Below are 18820 nucleotides of genomic sequence, written 5' to 3'. Positions count from 1 at the left end.
TTCTGCGCCACAAGCGCCTGTAACTCCTTCGCCTGCACCACTAGCGCCAGGGGCCCCTCTACCTGCGCCACAAGCGCCTGTGGTTCCCCCAGCGGCACCAGGTGCTCCGGCGATACCCCCGGCCTCTAAGCCTACAGATGGCATCTTGAAAGAAATCTTGGGTGCAATAGCGGCGCTGGGATCTGCCCCGGTGCTTCCTGAGAAGGTGGCAGTGCCCCCGCCAGTGGTGGTCAGCCCTTCCGCCCTGCCCCAATTCGAGGGCGCTGGGACTGGTGGCGCTTTGGGGGAAATTTTAACTGCCCTGAAGGCGCTCACCCGAGCTCCGGGTTCAGCGCCCCCTCCTCCTCCAATAGCCGTGGCACCGACCTTGGTACCGGCAGTCACGCCTTGGGCCCCTGGGAATAGGGATGGGGGCCCCCTGGGCGAGATCAAGGAACAATTGGCGCTGTTGGCTAGGGCTCAGTCTTTGAACGCCCCTGTGGCACCATCAGTGGTGGCGGCCCCTGCTTGCGCCCCTAGTACTTCAGGAGGTAAGCCTGAGATGAAGGGCCTGGAGCCCGGTGGGGGAGCGTTGGCGGGGGGTGGCCAGGGATATGTCTTGTCTAAACCAGGCCGCCTGGCTACACACGTATCTCCCGAAATGAAGGAAAACATTTGGAAGGGTGAATTCGTGGATATATTTGCATTGATTAGGCCCAAGAGAATGGAAGTGGAGAGTAAGGACAAGGAGGGTAAGGATAACTCCTCTAAGGATAGGAGACCTAGGGTGGAAGAATCTATCACGAATTGGCTCTTTGGTTTCCAGGTGTTTATAACAGTAGTTATTGAGAAGAAGCCAGAGTTGGCGGGGCCATTGGTGTACTATATGCATAGGATTTTGAAGGCGCACACGACGCATGGAGGGACAGCCTGGCTGGACTATGATAGGGATTTCAGATGGGAGAAGGTGCAGGACCCAGACATGGGTTGGGACCAGGTGGAGGTCAATGTATGGTTAGAAAGTGTGAATGCCAAAGCATGTGGGTCGCAAAACAATAGACAGCCCTTTCGGACATCCCAGGGGGGACCTGGGGAGAAGCGGGGGACATGTTGGCAATTTAACAGGAAGGTGTGCACCTGGCCGCCGGACAAGTGCAAGTTCAAGCACGCATGCTCCTTTTGCGGGCACCCCTCACATCCCGAATTCAAGTGCATTAAAAAATCCAAGGAACGGGGAGGGGGGGGGGGCAAAGAGGTTAAGCCCTCCCAGCCATAAGCTGCCCACCCCGGTGGACATTGGGAAACTGGTTTTTTGGCTGAATCAGTATCCAGACCGGTCAGCAGCCAAACTCTTGTACTCGGGGTTCTCAGAGGGGTTTCGCATTCCAGCACTTGGGGTCCCCCCGGTTCAGTTTTGCAATAACCTTTTATCTGCAAGGGCGATGCCTGCGGTGGTTGAGTTGAAGGTAAGGAAGGAGCTTAGTGTGGGGCGTGTAGCGGGCCCGTTCGGGGCCCCCCCCGCTCCCAGGCTTTGTCTGCTCACCTCTGGGGGTAGTACCGAAGAAGGAACCGGGGCAATTCAGGATGATCCATAACTTATCTGCCCCCAAGGGAGAGTCTGTGAACGATGCTATCGACCCAGCTTTGTGTTCAGTATCTTACTCGTCCTTCGACGTAGCTTTGAATAAAGTGAGGTCACTAGGGCCTGGCGCCATCATGGCCAAGACAGACATAGAATCCGCTTTTCGCCTGTTGCCTGTTCACCCGGAGGATTATCACCTGTTGGGATTCCAACTGAACCAACAGTTTTACTATGATAAGTGTATGCCCATGGGTTGTGCTGTCTCATGCAAGTATTTTGAGACCTTTAGTTGCATGCTCCAATGGTTGTTTTCGCATAAGACAGGGTGCAGGGAGGTTGTGCATTATTTGGATGACTTCATGGTCATGGGACCAGCCGCCTCAACAGCTTGTAATCAGGCGTTGGACCAACTGGTGGCCTTGTTCAGGGAGTTTAATATTCCGTTGGCCCCGGGCAAGACAGTGGGCCCCGATACATGCATGACTTTTCTGGGAATTGAAATTGACACGGTGGCGGGGGAATGCAGGTTACCACACGACAAAGTGAAGGCCTTTTCCCAGGCCATTGATGTGGTCTTGGCTTGTACAAAGGTGACTTTGCACCAGCTTCAGGTCGTGGTTGGACAGCTAAACTTCGCCCTCAGGATCATCCCCATGGGTCGCCCCTTTTCTAGATCTATTGCCAGGGCGATGGTGGGCCTAACTCAGAAGCACCACAGAGTGCGCCTACGGGCTGAGGTGAAGGGAGATTTGAGAGTATGGCGAGATTTCTTAGCGAATTTCAATGGCACAGTTGTCTGGCCGTCCGTCCCGGTGTCCAACTCAGAGTTGGGATTATTCACGGATGCGGCAGGCAGCGTCGGCTTTGGGGCTATCCTCGGGCCTAAGTGGTGTGGGGCGGAGTGGCCGGAAGAGTGGCACAAAACAGGTTTGACAAGAAATGTAGCCTTTTTGGAGTTGTTCCCCATACTGGTGGCGGTGTCCGTTTGGGCAGAGGACTTCAGGAACAGATCAGTGATATTTTGGTCAGACAACATGTCTGTGGTTGAAGCCATTAACCGAAAGGGGGCCACGTGTAAGAATGTGCTGAGATTGTTGAAACAGTTGGTGTTGGCATGTTTGAGGTTGAATTTAACGTTTAAGGCAGCACACATTCCAGGGGTCGACAATCATGCTGCTGATGCTTTGTCTCGTTCCAAGCTGCAGGAATTTCGGAGGTTCCATCCTGGAGCGGAGGATCAGAGGACGGTGTTCCCACCATCACTGTGGAAGATTGGAGCCCCGCTTTAGCGGGGCTGGTAGGTGCCTCATTGAGTGACCGCACTCGGAAAACGTATCAGCAGAGTTTTTTGTATTACAGGACATTGGTGCAAGAGGCGGGTTTCTCATGTTGGCATTCTGATCAAGCTATGTTTCACTTCCTTCAGCACATCTGTGACCAGGGCAGGTCACTCTCTTATGCCAGAACGCACGTCACTTCTGTGGGATTCTTTGCCAGATTGGCCGGCTTGTATGATCCAGGGATGTCTTATGTAGTCAAGAGAGCATTAACTGGGTGGGCTAGGAGGGAAGGCCCTAAGCGAGACAGTAGACGGCCCTTGGACGTGGGGACTTTGAAGAGTATGCTAGACGCCCTCCCTAGACGGTGCACCTCTGCCTTTGAGAGCACTTTATTCTCTGCAGTCTTCTCGTTAGCCTTTTATGGGGCGTTTCGTCTGGGGGAGATCGTGGGGTCCTCTCGCAATGATCATAATGGGGGGCTGCAGTTCAGGGATCTCAATTTTAGAACAGGGACCATGGAGGTATTCCTCAGAAAGTCTAAGACCGACCAGCTGGGAAAAGGGGCCTGGATCCAGTTGTGCCCAGCGCCAGAAGCGCCTGTGTGCCCGGTAGCCTGTATGCAGGCATACCTGGCCATCCGCCCTGGGGAGAAGAGTCAGGCCTTGTTCATTCATGAGGGGGGTGAGTGTGTCTCGCAATACCAATTCAAGGCTGTACTTCGGGTGGCTCTGGGTGACCTGGGCCTCGGGGATTCTGGTTATTCGTCCCATTCATTCAGGATAGGCGCTGCCACATTGGCGGCAGGGGCAGGGTTTTCTTCCAAGGCTGTGAAGAAGGTGGGCCGTTGGTCGTCCGACTGCTTTAAACGATATGTAAGGCCCGAATTGCTATGACGTCGTGTATTGCCATGCCCATGTTTGACTTTTCTATTTCCTCTCCGATTACTAGTATGCCAGGGAAGGTGGTGTGGGTATTGGGACACTCGTTCGTTCGACGGGCAGCGGTGCGACTGCGGCAACGGCGAGTGCGGAAGCCACCCGGGCTGGAAGGGACGGAGTTTTTGTGGCATGGTGTGGGAGGAATGCGGATTCGGCACCTGCGGCGGCTGGTGGAAGACATCAAGGGGCGCGAGAGGCAGTCTCCCGCATTGGTCATCATCCACTTGGGCGGCAACGACATGGTGGACAGGGGCCGCCTCGCAGTCAATGAGGCACTACTTACAGAATTTGCTTGGCTGGGGCGAACCTTCCCCCATGCCAGGATAGCATGGTCATGCATGATCCCGCGACGATGGTGGGGCAATGGGATCCGGCCGTACCCGGTGAATGTGTCTGTGAGGCGTCTCAACGGAGAATTGGCAAAGATGTGCTCAGGAAAGGGCCGCTTGCTACATCTCCCGCACAGGATGATCTCGGGATCTGAAATGTTTCACCAGGATGGGGTGCATTTGTCGGACATTGGTATGGATGCTTGGATTCAAGGCATTTGGTCATTTGTGCTGAACTTGGCGGCAGGGGGGAAGGGCGACGGACCTGAGGGCCCTAGTCTCCCTTGTGGCGGAAAAGAGACATTTGAACACTGATAGACTGGAAAAATGGAGTGGAGTCCGCCTTGCGCACTCCCTACGCCAGCACTGAGGGGAGAGAGGGTAAGCTCTCCGCAGGGGGATGGAGACCACCGGCTGGGGAGGCAAGGGCGTCAGGTACGAACCTCCTAGCAGCGTGGTGGATGAGAGGTGGGGCCCTGGAAATGGCGGACAAGGACCCGAGGGCTGGGGCCCATCGCTCGGGGGGCGCAGGTGGGTTGCACCTGGCGCGGGCATCTTTACTTGGGGGATGCGAACCTGAAGGCCCCTTGGTGCTGTGAGAAGCAAGAAGTTATGAGCAAAATAAATACAAGTTGAAACGTATAATAAAGTTGATGAAGAAGAGTTGATAATAAAGGAGGGATGTTGCTCATAATTTGAGAAATGTATAAACGATTTACATGTCATGTTTATGAAGTGTAATTAAACATGGCCTTTTTAAACCCACCTGTTCCCAAGTGCTTGTTTCGGTGGGTAGGCGGGTGTGGAGCATGCTGGGGGATCCGGGGCCTATACCAAGGGCGAGGCTAGACGAGCCCGCCTTTAGGGCCCGGCCCCCCGGCCCACACCGCGCCGCTATTGGTCTTAGGTCCCAGGAGGCTGCCCTATGGGCAGCCATCCTGGGAAGTACTTCCGGGTCAGGGGGCGGGTGACGCACGTCCGGTGGGGGCGTGGGGCAGAGGCCATGACCTATTTAGGTCTGGGTCACGGTCAACTCGGCCTCTTTCCCCGCCTGCGCCGGACCTGATCGCCCACTCCCTGTCCGTTAGTCAGCTAACTTTAATCTCCCACCCACCCGTCCCTTGAGGCAGTGATTTGGAGGGTGCGTTGCGGAAAAGAGACATTTGAACACTGATAGACTGGAAAAATGGAGTGGAGTCCGCCTTGCGCACTCCCTACGCCAGCACTGAGGGGAGAGAGGGTAAGCTCTCCGCAGGGGGATGGAGACCACCGGCTGGGGAGGCAAGGGCGTCAGGTACGAGCCTCCTAGCAGCGTGGTGGATGAGAGGTGGGGCCCTGGAAATGGCGGACAAGGACCCGAGGGCTGGGGCCCATCGCTCGGGGGGCGCAGGTGGGTTGCACCTGGCGCGGGCATCTTTACTTGGGGGATGCGAACCTGAAGGCCCCTTGGTGCTGTGAGAAGCATGAAGTTATGAGCAAAATAAATACAAGTTGAAACGTATAATAAAGTTGATGAAGAAGAGTTGATAATAAAGGAGGGATGTTGCTCATAATTTGAGAAATGTATAAACGATTTACATGTCATGTTTATGAAGTGTAATTAAACATGGCCTTTTTAAACCCACCTGTTCCCAAGTGCTTGTTTCGGTGGGTAGGCGGGTGTGGAGCATGCTGGGGGATCCGGGGCCTAATCTCGTAATGTGCTCAAATATACTTGTGATAGAACTGCTTAACATATGTCTGAGGTGTTAAGATCTGATGTCACTTCTTGTGATGTCATTTCCTGTGAGGTCATGGGTTGTGATTCCACAACCTGTGATGTCACTTCCTGTGATGCCACGTGATGTCATGTGCCGAGATATCATGCGTCATGATGTCACTTGCATACTGCCTAACTTGGTTAGTCCCCCTGCTTCTTTTTAGGATGTGTGCCCTGAATATAGCCACAAAATGAGTAGCTCAGCGGCATAACAAGGGCCCCTGCTTCGCCTGTGGTGCAAGGGGGGCCCAGCTTGTCAGGGGGATGTCCAACATTCCAAGGGGTCCTCATTCAGCTCAAGGCCAATGGATATATGTGAGATATGAGAACCTCGGGGACCTCTCTTAACATTCTGAAGGGGTGCCCCACCATTTTGTCTTACACCACTGGAGTAGCATGAGAGAACATATGAAAACTTTAGAAAAATATATAAGCTCAAAGACTGAACCTCATGCTTGCAAAATTCAGACAAAGCTCGTAACTTTATAGAGGGAAGGGAGAAAAGCTAAGTGGTGGTTTGGCTACGGTAGGATATTGTGGAAGAAGTGACAATTTTCGTTCCTATGATAAATTTCTTTTAATTTTAATTGTAAAGATGATGTTGTAATGTTTGCGTAACACATTGCTATATTAGCAACTTTGTAAGGATGATGTATGTTTTTGTTTAAAAATCTTTATAAATTGTGCATTTACCCTGTACATGCTACCATTTATTTTTAACTAATTTTTAACCTTTTTTGCAATAAATGATTGATCAATGTTTTTATAAATATTACTGTTTCATGTCATTGTTGATACTATTAGGCACAAAGGTGTAAATTTGGTAACTGGTGAAACATTGTAACCCCCTGCGTCGTCATTAACGCCCTCATGAATGGTACAAAAATACTATTTATGTTTTAGTGAACCCAGGAGAAGGTACCCTGTTTTTGTATAGAAGAAGTGCGAAAGGCCTCTGAAAGAGAGGAAGATGGGACAGGTGAGGAAGAGAGGTAGACAAGGAACTAAGGCAATAAGGACATGGTTACAGAACCAGACAACAGCTGAATAAGGGACTTTTTTTAGTAAATTCATGAAAAAAGCTCTTTTTGAAACCTGTGGTCTTCGGGTAATGAGGTTTAAAGGGAAGAAACCACCCTTCAGACCCACCAGGTCGAAGTCAAATGTGATTTGAATGTCGTAGTTTCAACGGTTAGTATTTCTTTACTTCTGAGATTTTGGCAGTTCCGGAGAAGAGTTAAAGATGGAGTGTTTTGAAAGGACTACCCACGTATTTGCATATTAAGATGACACAACAGCACTCTTGTACGTAGGTACAATGATGTCTGTTGAAATGTATTGTTGCACAATTTATGTATGATTCATCTCTTTTAGTGGCTGATACATGGTCTATTTAGATCGCTGAAGGCGAATTGTCTAGTACTGCTCTTTTTAAAACGGTACAAATTGCAATGAGTCCGTAGATGTTAATATATATATATTTTATAATCCCAGCCTAACATATCGAATTTGATAGTTTTTGATCGATCTGTGATGCACTTTACATAATGCACTTCAAAAACACTATACTCTCTGTTAATGAGACATACAGGATTTTATTGGTTCAGTTGAAAGGGGCTTATTTTAACTTAAATTGATGTTAATGTAATGAGTTGTGTCTAAGTATGTTTATGCATGTATTTTAGGATATCTTTCTGTAAGACCATGTCCTGAAAATGAAAATGTAAGATTTTTTAATTTTTTTATTTTAAAAGCTAACTATTTAATTATGACTTCAAGAGGAAGCCATCGAAGATGTCTTAGTGCAGGGGTGATGAGATTAAACGGTTTTGTCCTTGGTAGGAGTCTGGTGACAAAATCCGTCAAAGCTTTGAGATGTGGCTAAGAGGGTTTATGGAGACCCATGACTGTGGCTTTGCCAAAGTCAATGCATCAGATCTCCAGTGCTTGAACCACCAACATAAATCAGCTGGTTGTAAAATAGGTTTTATCTTTTTTATTCAAGGGAGAGGTACCACACTGACTTTAGGGTGTGCTAAATGTATGAGTTCTTAGATAAACAAAATCAATCCAGAAACCGAGGGATCTTACTTCCCCCAGGGGTGAGGGGTGAAGCCCTCAATGTAGAATTCAGCTAGCAAGGTGTTCAGCTGTTTCCCAACTACAGGTATGATAAGGCATGTCTGCGATTTGACATGAGACTGTCCTGGGATAGGGTTTTGCACCATTTCTTGTTTGCAGACACAGCGCGTGCTCCAGGAGAGTCATTGTTGATAGAGCTCAGGAGTGTGTTTACATTGGCTGTGGGCCGCGTGGTGGTAAATAGAGTGAGCAAGGCTTGCGTTGGTGGGGAAAACCCTGATGTGGGGTTACTTCTACTTGGCTAGTTGTGGGTGGCCCAAACGGGTGGTCATGTGAAATGCATGGTGAATCAAATGAGTTGTGCAGGGAGGTGGCATTTGAGGGAGGGCCTGGAGGTAAAGAATACATCCGGAGCGTTGCTCGCAACGTGACTTAGTTGATGATGCCCAGTAGGTTGAAAAGTACAGTTTTCAGTTTTTTGGTGTAGAAGTTTTTCCTGGTAAGTTGAAGCTCCCAGGGGTGATGGTGTTGGTGTGATTGAAGGATCATCTGGTGAGGAGGACTGTTAATACCTCTTTCAATTGGTTGCGGTTTCCTGGGGTGTCTGTAGATCAGGCCGCATTCAGCCTGTCTGAGAGGCAAGAACTGGGGAGTTGTCAGTTAGGGGCTGTGCGATGGTGAGGTTTGAGTGTTCCTAGAGATTTTGAGGTCATGGGGACTTGTGGATGACAGTGAGGCCACAGCTATGTTTGTTCTTTCAATGGAAGTGATGGGTGCTTTAACATGTGAGGATGAGTGCTTTAACATGTGGAAACAATGGTATAAGGCCGAGCTGTGTTTGTGTCAACTGGTGGTGAACCGCAGAATCATCGAACACTGATGACATGCTGGGCAGTGTTTTTTTTCTGCTCGTGGGTGGCATATGGTTATGAGCGGGGGAAATAAAAGCATTGTGTTAGGCTGGCATGTGAATTTATGGTATTAGGGACGTTCGCATATTGGAATGAGTGTGTGGTGGGCTCGGAGGCAACCACATGAAGTTAGCTTGCCTGATAAACTAGGTGTGGGGATTTTGGCAGATGTTGTTTCTGGGATCTGACCGTAGCAAACAGGAACTTACACATGTCTTATGTTAGAGGACAAACGGGTTCAAAATATGAACTGAGGGGAGAGGGAAAAACGCAAAGATGGTGGTTGGTGGATAGGAGGGTTGATAGGAGGGTTCTCGGAGACCAAATGTATTCCTCCAGGAACACAGCTCTCACTGTCACATTGTCAGGCTTCAGACAGCAGAGCCATCCCTCATGCTACAGAATACACAGACCTTACAGGCTCAGGTTTCTGAGAACATGGCTGTCCCTTAGGATACAGAACTCTCTATGGTTCATGTGTCAGACAGCTGAGCTACGCCTCAGGTTACACAGATATTACAGACTTAGACTTCACACAGAAACAATATCCCACAGGTTACACTCACGGTACAGGCTCAGGCTTCAGACATCAGGGAAGTATTACCAACTTTACACCTATCTACGGACTGGGCATCAGAGATATCCCTAACTGAACACAGATTTTACCAGCTCTCTTCCTTGAAACATCCGGCACTGTCTTATAGACCGTGGCGAATTCTACAGGCTTCCCTGTCTCATGTTGTGTCTGGAGCAGGATGCTTTAACTTGGGTCTAACCCAGGTTCTGACACTCTTTGTGACCTCAGGGAACTGACTAACCACCAGTCGGGTGACTCAGGGAGCGAGATATGAATATGTCTAATCTCCCAGGAGACAGACAGAGGATCTGTCTATGTATAGGGAATCCTTGGCACACAGATGCATGCGAGTATATATAGAGTGAGGGAGCGGCCGTGGGTAGGCAAATATTGTTTAGGTGCATTTGTGTGTATTTATATATAGCGAGAAGGGTGAAATAGGGCCAGAGGGAATATAGAAGGATGGCAAACACTTCAGAGTTCTCTGAGCATTCTGTAGAACTCAGAACATCCCCTAAAATGTCCACGAAAACGTCAAGTAGTGAACACAGTGACTGACCCTTAAATCCAACAGGAAGTGGGTAATAACTAGAGCGAATGATTCTGTGATACCCATATGTGGGAAGTGCATCAAAGAATTAGATCTTTAGGCTTTAAGCTTATTATCAAAAGAATTCATAGCACTGCATTAAAGGTCACAAAAATGCAAGGGGACCCAATTTTGCTGCATAACCTCAAATGATTGAAATTTACATCCAGTGTCCTACTGTGAGTGAACAATCCTTTAAATAGGGTAGACGGAGCATGCTCTGTGACACATGCAAACAAATATTTATAGATGGTACAGATTCAGTTGGTAAAACCCTAGGCCTCAATAGCTTAAAATTGCCAATTCCGCTTCTCTTTAGCTATGTGTATGTGATAATAATACGCAGTTCAGTTGCCGTGATGCTGACGTTTCAGCCCAAGGTGGTGTCTGTCAAAGGACCTGATCAGGACACAATAGAGTCTGTCTAAATCTGAAGTAGTGTCTGAATTGCTACCTTAAACGGCTTTAGCAAGTCACATGGACGGGGATTTCTGACCCGCTTTTTTGCATTTAATACCAATTATATGTTGGTTTGTCACACACTTGATCTTGTACCTACTTGGAAAGGATCCTAACACCACTTCTGATTTAGACAGACTTTTATTAAATCTAATTGTTATTGGACAAGCAATGGCGTTTCTAGAAGGGAATTTTACGAGGGGCATACATTGAGCCATAAACAAAAATGTTGAATCCACCTACAAAGGGTTGGGCCTGTACATAACTCTGCTGCCTCTTGGCTATGTGTGTGCTACAGAAATACCATAGACATACACATATACACACATACAGACATATGCACATATATGTGTGTATGTATATATGTGTACATGTTTGCTTAAAAGATTTCATCTGACTTTGTGTGTGTGCATGTACACACACACACACACATACTCTCTCACACACACAGACATATATATATATATATATATATATATATATATATATATATATATATATATATACACAAAATAAAATGTAAACATTTTAAGCAATTAACACTGCTTATGAAGTGAAAGGTAGTTGGCCAAATTCATCTGTTTGACAGTGTCTGTTTTTCTGTCTCAACCCCCTGGCATGTTCAACAGTTGTGGTGGTGGAACACAAAGTGGGCCAAGACGAAAGGGCGGAGACATAGACCCCATCTGCCCCTCTGTAGAGAAGGCAATGTGAACATGGTCTGAGTAAAGCTAATGTAGCGTGACAGGAACGGCTCCTGAGAGATCTAACAAGGTTTCCCAGCTGCACCTGTGTAATCCCCCTAAATCTGGAGAGATTTAGTAGGATCAAAGAGGATGCAAGGGGTGAAGGGGGTGGGCCTACTTGAAAGACACTTCCAAGGGCCCTATCAGGGAATTTGTTTGCCTGGTCAGATGCTTGCCAGTCATCTCACGTCACATGACTGTGAAATCACTTGGAATTTTATATGAAGGAGAACAGATGGGGACGGTTACTTCGTCACGGGCTAATGATGTTATAAGTGGGAGTTAAAGTAGGAATCACGTGCAATAATAATGAAGAGTCACGAGTGAAGTTCATTTTCTCCTAACAATTTGTGGGGGGTGGGGGCGTTTGTAGCACTAACTGGGCTCTCACATCTCCCAGTTCCATGCGTGAGTAACTCATCCAGCTCAGGCCTTTGCCCTTACATTCTGGACTTTGTACACCTGTTTATCCCAATAAATAAAACCAGGACTACAAGTCCCAGAATGCAAAGAGGAATCCTGTGCTGGGTGAAATGCTAACATGAGAAACTTGAAAGCTCTGTGCTTTTGTACCGGCAGTAGACCTGAACACACCACACCGCAGGCGCAAGACCCACAGAGGGAAGGGAAGTTGTTTGTTCTGAAATAACATTTTTCCACATCCCTCGGGGCATCTTGTGGCATCAGCTGGTGATGGCACACGCTCCTTGGAGCTGTCGGGAGATACAAAAGCCCCTAGCCATACGCTAACCTGTGATACATGAATACGAACACCTGCTGCAGGATATCTTGTGTAACCTGTAGGTTAAAGGTTCATGTTGTATTTCGATATCTCAGTCTTTTCAGGCACATTCTGTCGAGTTATCAGGAACATTCCTGGCTACAGATTCCCATCGCAGTAAGATAGTACAGTGGGTTTTTGCACCGGCGGCACACATCTGGGTGTAATCTCCTGATCACATGTAAGATAGCTCGGGGGTTAATTCACCTGCTGCTGGCATCCTTGACTTTAGGCTCCAATCCCAATGAGAGTGCTTAGTGATTTGACACATCTGTCACAGAGGTGTGTTTGTGTGTATGTATGTATGTGTGTCTGCCTCAATCCTAGTCGATTGAGGAAGATGATGGAATTAATACACTGCTGCATTGCTGTATTTGTAGCTTGCACGTGAACTTTAATGATGGGTGTTCAAAAAAAATATTTCCTGAAAATTCACAGTTGTCAGTTGATATTGAGACATTTATATGAGTATTTATTTCTTGTACTGCTGGAATTCAGTGGTGAGCAGAAGGAATCAGTCTACCGACAAGCATACCCTCTGAATCCTAACACAGGCATACCAATGACTGATACTCCACTGTGTGAAATGAATACGTTTTTAACACATTTCCAGGCTGTGTATTGCTTTTTATTTTTTCTGCATGCCTGCAATTAAAATGTCTCTTGCCTCACAGGGAGCAAGAGACCAAGCATTGTAATGAAACTGACGAGCAATGACATGATCATGTATTATACAGGATAAAGTACCCCCTGCCATTCTTTGTTAAAGGTATAGCAAGTCACAAATCAGTGTGGCTGGATTTTGAGTAACTCAGTCTTCCACCAAATGTTATTCTTTGGGCTTGCTGAGCATGTCAGTGACATGCCATACCCAGGGCTGGACTCGTCATTCTACCACTATGGCTTTTTTCCCCCAGAAGGCAATGGGCAAGGGGGCTGCTTTCAGAGCAGGGTTGGCTGCCATGGCCCTACCATGGTCCCATTCTAGTTGCAGCATCCTGCAATCTGGGCTGGTTTGAACATTTTTCCACTTCTGATACCAGTTTCCTGCCTAGAATCATAATAATGTAATAGAGGGGTACTCCAAATACTTATGGCATCCTGTGGAGGGTACTCTGTATCCTTATGGCGCGCAGTCATGGGCACTTTGTCATATATATTGATATTGCTGTGATCATCATTTCAGACTAGGTCTGTAAATGAACAAAGCATTCACCTCTCTGAGAGCTGCAAGATTTTATTCCAATGACTCTGGGGAAGCTAGTATCTTGAGTTCTGTACAAGCCCCGAATTCCAGAGGAAGAACATTCCACCAGAATGTGCCCCTTCCTCTCATGAGTGGGCCCCTTTCCAAAGCACTCCTCCTCCCCTTATTGGGGAGGGATCCAGCATTTATGCCCTGGAGTCTCAGAGACCACTCTGAGAGAGTCCACAGCGGCAAGGGAGTCTCACACAGCGGAGGCCTGGGTTATTACCCCTGGAATCACAGCACCGTACACCATGACTGGCGTGCTCATTGAAACTTTCTGGATTATGCCCCCTAGGCGGAAACTATAACCTTTCTGACTGTACTGCGGTGCCTGAGCAACCTTTGGCCGATGACCGGTGGAGCTGTCCCACGCAGCTATAGAGGAGTTTGGCTCTGGTTCACCCCTCGGCCGGCACCTACCCAGCCGGACATCCGACACTGTTTTTCCTCATCTCCCCGCTGTGCCTCCTATACCCCCCACTCCACTTCCCTCCATTATTCTTCTCTACCTCCCCTATTCTTCTCTCCATTGTCTATTTTTTCCTCCTGTTTATGCTATGCTTTTGTACTCATGTAATTCCTGTAACTAAGCTCCAGTAACTGATGTAACTTTGTAACCATATTCCGAAACAATGTTCCTTCCTCATGTAAAGCGCCCTGATACCTCTGGGTCTAGCCAGCGCTATATAAAACTCAATAAATAAATAAAATAAAATGAATCAGGAAAAGCCACTTTTACAGAGAGAGGGCATTCCACCATGAATTCTGAGAACCCCCGTGAACGAGGAGCCCCCTTGTGTTGCAGATGCATTCCACCAGGAAGTGGCTATGGATTTTGATAACCTGGACAGCAGAGACCCCAGCCAACAGGGAGGACATTCCCTAGAAGGGCCCCAAGGACCTGGATACCTTCAGAAGAGCATAGACTTCCTAAAATGAACAGGACATTCCACCAGGAAGTTCCCCATGGACCTTGGACCGCAGGAGAGCTGAGGCCCGGCCACGGGCAGGCCTCCCGCTATGAAGTGACCATTGATTCTCACGCCTCTTTGCTGACTTCGGCCAGTCTCAATCTACCACATTTCAGTGGTGGACAATTCTCCTACCTGTGTGCCACTAAATGCTATAAGTGCAGTCTGAAGTCAAGCGCCCCTTTTGGCCTCTGCGTGCCTGTCTCTCCACTTTCAGGCACTTGAGACATTCCTCAGGGAGATGTAAGAGGACTTATTCCCAGTCAAAAGGTTAGATTGCTCAGCGAGATAATGTGCCTTCTTTGTAAATCTCTGTGTAATCTGCTTCATATCTGTTAATCCTGCTAGCACTGTACAAGGGGTTACTGCTCCTTCATTTGAAATCCTTGAGGAGGCAGTGGTCCAAAGAGTGGAATTATAGCGAGGCAGCTCAATGGGTTAATACTTTCTCTCACACCTTGGCTTGGGCAACATAGGCTGCTTTCATTTCTGCATGGCCCTCATTCTAACCCTGGCCCTGTGTTACTTGTATTACTGTGAGCCCAGCTTTGTGCTCTCTTTCACCACTTTCCCTGTATGACTAGAGTCCTCTCACCCCTCGGCCTGTACCTCTCAGGGAAATCTCTGCATGGAGCTCCCTCTTTTTCTTGGCGCTGTATGCAGTGCTTAATTTAAGCCGGTTGTTTCCGGTGCTTGGCACCGGCACGTAATTACCAGCAGTCTGCCACATAGAGAGACTGTTTGGCTAATTCAGGTATGAACACAACAGGTGTTTATTAGTTCAATTTACATTTACAATGATTAATAGCTGCCTCCCAAGCCATTCTTATAGCTTTGGGGGCCTAGCAAAGTATGAATTGTTACACTTGTATGAGCGTGATGGTTAGTAGTTGTGTTGGCACTGTCATTGGCAGCTGGCAAAGGCGAAGTGTGGTGCAAGCCGCAGTGGCCTCCCGTCGAGAGCACGGATGTATGACACCGTAACCTCCACTCAGAGATCCTCTTACCCCTGGGCCTGAGGGAGCTCCTTCTCGCCTCTATGCCCTTATGACGTGTCACTATAAACTCTGGATTGAGCTCCACCTGTCTCTGTATGACTTGTGTTACTGTGAGCTCTGCAGGGAGCACTCTCTCGCCTGCCATAGTGGCACTTTAAGATCTACCCAGAGATCCTCTTACCCCTGGGCCCTTGCCTGAGAGAGCTCCCTCTCACCCCCCATTCCTTCATGACTTGTGTCACTATAAACTCCATCTCACCTATGTATGGCTTGTGTTACTGTGCACTCTACGGGAAAGGACTCGGATCCCCCAGCATAGTCCCCGCCCCCCCCAAGGTACCCAGAAACCCACAGGTAAATCATCCACAGAGATTTGCGTGGGTGTAAAACGGCCATGTTTAATAAACACATCTCATAAACATGACAAGGAAATTCACATGCATAATTAGCAATTCACAACACACTTTTAATATTGACCTTCAAGCAAGATTCTAATCCCCCAGCACTAAGGGGCCTTCCGGCTCGCATCTCCTATGCAGAGCCTCCCACGCAAGGTGCAACCCACCTGCGCCACAGGGACACTCTTTTGCTCCCTGTCTTCATAGCGCTGCCACTACAAACTCTGACCTGAGCTTCATCTTTCTGCATATGACTTGTATCACTGTAAGCTCTGCCGGGAGCTCCCGCCCACCCCGGCACTGTATGACACAGTAAAATGCACTCAGAGATTCTCTTACCCCTGAGCCCATGCTAGAGGAAGTTCCTTCTCACCTCGATGTGTTTATGACTAGTGTCGCTATAAACTCTGACTTGAACCCCATCTTGACTCTGTATGACTTATGTTACTCTAAGCTCTGCAGGGAGCTCCCGTCCACCCATAGCCCTGTTACTGTAAACTCTGCAGACAGCCAAGTTCTATTTTTAGAGCTTTCACATAGTGCTTAGCCCACATGTATGTACAGGCTTTGAAGCAATATAGGTATTTATTGGAAGCAAAACAAATACTTCTTCTTGCTCCTTAGAGGCCGTAGTCATGTTGCCTGTGGACAGGGCCACTGGAACTATGCAATTGTGTGGCGATTTTCGCATAAATATACATTTGACGCATTTGCCACATCATCCATTATCCGCTGCATAATTTGCAAATTTTAACAAAAAAAGGTGTTTCTAGCTCAAACGGTTCAAAGTTACTAAAATACGTCAACACGTGTTGCTGCATGGTGGAAGGGCTTTTACAAAGCCTATTGCTAAATTTGGGTGTTGAATTGGCAGTAATGGAGTGCAACAGTGTTTCCAAATTTCAAATTGACAAAAAATGAAGTAATACTATTCCAAAGTGTGCAGCATTATGCCACATAATTTGCCTTTTCTTGCCGCATGATGTACGCAACCCTGTAACATAATTTGACCCTCTCCTGCAGCAAAATTCCAGTGGCCCTGCCTATGGAACACAGTGAATAATGGCGGTTAAACTGGACGACTTACCTGTGCATCAGAGAGGCGCAGGTACCACAGCGAGAGCAGCAGGTACCTCCAAATCATGCTGACTCCAGGCCCAGTGTTTTTGGGGCATTTAAGAGAGTTAAAAGTACAGCCCGGCTACAATGGGTCCCGTCTAGAGCCCCTGGACGAAGCAAAGGCCCTTTGTTCCAAGCGGGCACGCGACTTTACCGCAGTTCTGCTAGTGGCACGTCCTTTTACTGCTCTGTTGGAACCACCATCGACTGCATTGTTGGCAACACCATTGACTCTGCTCTAGGCAACTCCAGTGATTTCACAATTGGCAGCACCGGTGTCTCCGCTAATGGTACCTTTTATGTCTCCTCCAAAGCCAACTAATTCAAATCCGCTACTGGCAACTCTTTTGACTCCACCATGTGGCATGGAGCATCCAGGTGGGTCTCAGCACCTCTCTTACAGTGAAGGTGGCACCCAACCACATCTTCTGCCACCGGTCCATCTAAAGGAGCTCAACCGGGCAGAACCTTCCAAAAGGCGAGCACTTCTAGGATGATGAAATGTCTAAAACGTCTACAAGTTTTTTAGGACAATTCTATCTCTCCTAGGCATCATTTCCAGAAAAAAAAATCCTCATCCCCAGTGCAGTCCGTGGAACTGTCTCCTCTTTCGCGCACTTTGAGGTTATTTTCGATGAATTAGGTCTTCAATATCATCATCCCTAGTTTGGGACTTTGAAACCGTCTTCGAGAAGTTTCTTCAACGGTCTTGTCCTAGATATGGTCTTCAATACATTTTGTACGCCCTATCGTCTTTGATGCAATTCGAGATTGTGGAGGCCTCAGCTATGTTCACCTTTGATTTCTCTTCCACAATTGTTGATATTGTCTCAGTACATTTGTTTTTACCTCAGACACTTTGATAACTTTCTTCTTTTTTATTGTCTTCTTTACTTTGAAACTGTTTCTTTGGTGATATTGTGTTCAGTTGATATAGTGGATCGACTATGATAGCTTGATGCTAACCGGGCCCGTCTCCTCTCCGATTGGTGTATTTTTAATACTTTGAGGTCGACTTCAATGGGCTTCCTGTTTGATATTGTTAACCTGAGTTCTCCTCGGGCACCGCTCTTGGCGCGGGCACCAGCTGGCACCAGGTCGATATCGCACGCAAACAATGGAGTTAGTTCTCGCCGGCTGCTCGGCCTGCGGGTTGGCACGGGCAGTAGCGGGCGCTCTTTGCTGATATCTAAACCTCGGCAGCTGTTGTTGCTCCTGTGGGTAAACGCAGCCAGCGGCCGGTGGCACCAGCCAGCCTTGCAGGACGGACCTATGCCAACCAGTTGTCACCGTCGGCCCTCTCTCCAGCAGGGGTGGGGCTGCCCGCTCTCCAGGTGCACCGAGGAGTGTGGGTGCCGCAGTGAAGTGGCACAGGTGTGTGCTCGCGCGACCCCGCTCTCTCCAGGAGCGGCGCGAACTGACACAGGTGCACCGGGGATTGTCAGTGAAGTGGCACAGGTGTGTGCTCGCGCGACCCTCTGTCTCTCCAGGAGCGGCGCGGACTGACACAGGTGCGTGGTCGCGCGACCCCTCTCTCCCCCCAGGTGCGGGGCTGCCCGCTCTCCAGGTGCACCGCGGATTGTCAGTGTGGTCGCGCGACCCCTCTCTCTCTCTCCAGGTGCGTCGCTGCCGCAGGTGCAGGGCTGCCCTCTCTCTCTAGTTGCACACTATCTGCGTGTGTGTGTCTGCAGTGTGTCTCCCCGGGCGCTTGTCTTGCACTGGCTCCTGAGCCCTCCCCCAGTTCCAGGGAATGTCGGCACTGCAGGGAAGGGAGGGAGCCGGCGCTGGGTGTGTCAGGCGCCCGGGCAGACTGTACTTATATGACTGGAGGGGGTGGGAGGCGGCAGGGGGCGGCGCCGGACGGGATCTGCCCCCCGCCCCCACCCCCAGCGAAAAGCGAACTCCTAGGGCTCAGGCTGTGCACTTGCATGTGCGAGGAAAGCTCTGATTATTGGACTCAGATACAAGAAAAACATGAAGTGATTCATTTATTTATTTATTTAATGCGATTTTATATAGCGCGAACTTTACCCGAAGGTGTCAGAGCGCTTTACATAAGAACCATTTGCAAAA

At 48.6% G+C, this 18820-nt stretch overlaps 1 protein-coding gene across 1 annotated transcript in view; it reads right to left on the bottom strand.

Moving 5' to 3' along the window:
* Positions 1-18473, bottom strand: part of PDGFB (platelet derived growth factor subunit B) — a 42007-nt gene extending 23534 nt beyond the window's left edge. The window contains exon 1 of the mRNA XM_078683494.1: positions 16716-18473. Within this exon, the coding sequence (XP_078539620.1) occupies positions 16716-16772 (57 nt within the window). The 5' untranslated portion in view covers positions 16773-18473. The remainder of the gene's footprint in view (positions 1-16715) is intronic.
* Between the last annotated feature and the right edge of the window lie 347 nt (positions 18474-18820).

Source organism: Lissotriton helveticus, chromosome 1_1, assembly GCF_964261635.1.
Source record: "Lissotriton helveticus chromosome 1_1, aLisHel1.1, whole genome shotgun sequence".
Classification (NCBI taxonomy): domain Eukaryota; kingdom Metazoa; phylum Chordata; class Amphibia; order Caudata; family Salamandridae; genus Lissotriton; species Lissotriton helveticus.
The sequence above is the reverse complement of the archived record's forward strand: the minus strand, read 5'-3'. Positions and strand labels throughout refer to the sequence as shown.